The sequence below is a fragment of the Berghia stephanieae genome, unplaced genomic scaffold (genome assembly GCF_034508935.2).
Source record: "Berghia stephanieae isolate SIO BIC M18660-M18661 unplaced genomic scaffold, UCSD_Bste_1.3 scaffold418, whole genome shotgun sequence".
In the NCBI taxonomy this organism is placed as follows: domain Eukaryota; kingdom Metazoa; phylum Mollusca; class Gastropoda; order Nudibranchia; family Aeolidiidae; genus Berghia; species Berghia stephanieae.
In genome coordinates, this window is record NW_027625489.1 from 20,001 (window position 1) to 21,730 (window position 1,730).

The 1,730-nt window shown below is 32.1% G+C and overlaps 1 protein-coding gene across 1 annotated transcript; it reads left to right on the top strand.

Moving 5' to 3' along the window:
• Positions 1-130: 130 nt before the first annotated feature.
• Positions 131-1,071, top strand: LOC144961796 (uncharacterized). The gene is made up of 2 exons (XM_078894879.1): positions 131-354; positions 972-1,071. Exons 1-2 carry the CDS (start codon positions 223-225, stop codon positions 1,059-1,061), a joined length of 222 nt encoding a protein of 73 aa, XP_078751005.1. The 5' UTR covers positions 131-222; the 3' UTR covers positions 1,062-1,071.
• Positions 1,072-1,730: the final 659 nt, after the last annotated feature.

The window sequence follows — 1,730 nt, forward strand, 5'->3', positions numbered from 1 at the left end:
ATAATAATAATAATAATAATAATAATAATAATAATAATAATAATAATAATAATAATAATAATAATAATAATAATAATAATAATAATAATGCAAAAAAAATTGTAACGATGCCGGAAGTGCATCCATTTGCCACATAAACAAACCAGTCTATTTTCGTTTTATCTCGAAGAAAAAGTTAAGCCCATTGAAATACGGTTGGAAGGACAATTAACCTAAATAATCATGACAATCACAATTGATGAAGACACTCTTTTTGAAACAGTCCTCTCGTACGCCCTCTATGGTGGAGCTCTATTTCAGTTTATTTGTATTCTGGCCGTCATGATCTTACCAGAAAAGGAGGTGCCAGCAGAGGTGAGTAAAAAAAGTGAAAGTAAAATAAACAATGCTAAACTAAAAAATTATTTTCATGTTATATTGCCAGTTTTTGTCCTGAAGGACATGTTTGTAATATTCTCTCTCTCTCTCTCTCTCTCTCTCTCTCTCTCTCTCTCTCTCTCTCTCTCTCTCTCTCTTCTTTTACTTTTACTTATACTTATACTTATAATTGGTTATGTTTTGTTTGGAGGACTGGTTACAGTTACACACGTCCAATGAGTATTGAATGAGAAGAGAGGGTGGTTTGACGTCATTACTTCTGCTTCCCATTCTGATATGAAATTAGGATTCTCTATGTGCTTGCCTTCACACAAATCTGCCACGGCCATGTCATCCAAGTTCAAGTTAAGTCCATAAGATGCAAAAGGCACACTGTGCCCATCGCCATCACCTCAAATCTTATCCACAGAAATTATAAATGTTATCTATCACACCGCACGTATCCGGTCACTAAAGTCATTCAAATTCAATCCTCCCGATGTACTTGTATGTGAAAAACGCATATGAATAAAGCCATTTTTCTGCCCTAAAATTATTGAATTTGGTACTCTATCTTTTGTTCTTTTTTTTTTCTTTCCTTTTTTTTTTAACAGAATGGAAAGACGGAAAGTCCTGCAACACATCAAAAATCTCAGAATGTGGGAAGTCATAAGGGAAGGAAAGAGAAGAAAAAGTATCGATAAATAATTTGTACGTGAGTATACAAGATGTAATGTCATATCTTGTTGTTTTGGTTTTTAGTTAGTTTGTTTTTGTTGTTTTTTGTTGTTGTTTTGTTGGGGTTTTTTTTTTTTGTTATACCTGGTTTACTGTAGAATCTCTTGAGCTTGATTGAAAAATACCGATATATTCAAGGAAATAATCCTGTAAGCTGAATTTTATTGTTTTTAATGTCTTCATATTTTTTTTTTAACGCTTTTTTTTTTCACATATTATCAACTTGTGGACATTGTACCAGTCTTTTATTTTTTTCACTTTTTTTTTTCACATTGTATCATTTGTTTTTCAAGATTTATATTAACTGATGTTGATTTGATCAGGTCCCTCTGATATCAACATTGTGATTTTGCTATAAAGGTAATAATTGATCTGTAGGCAACAGAGATATTTTTGGGTGCCAGCTTCCTTTGTACTGAAAAAAATTTGGAAGCTGCTATTTTCAATGTACGTTGATAATAGTGTGACAGGCGATTTTCACTGTACGGTGATAATAGTGTAGCAGGCTATTTCACTGTACAGTGATAATATTGTGGTAGACTATTTTCACTGTACGGTGAAAATAGTGTGATAATTTATTTTCACTGTACAGTAATATCTTGGTGGACAATTTTCACTGTACAATGATTATAGTG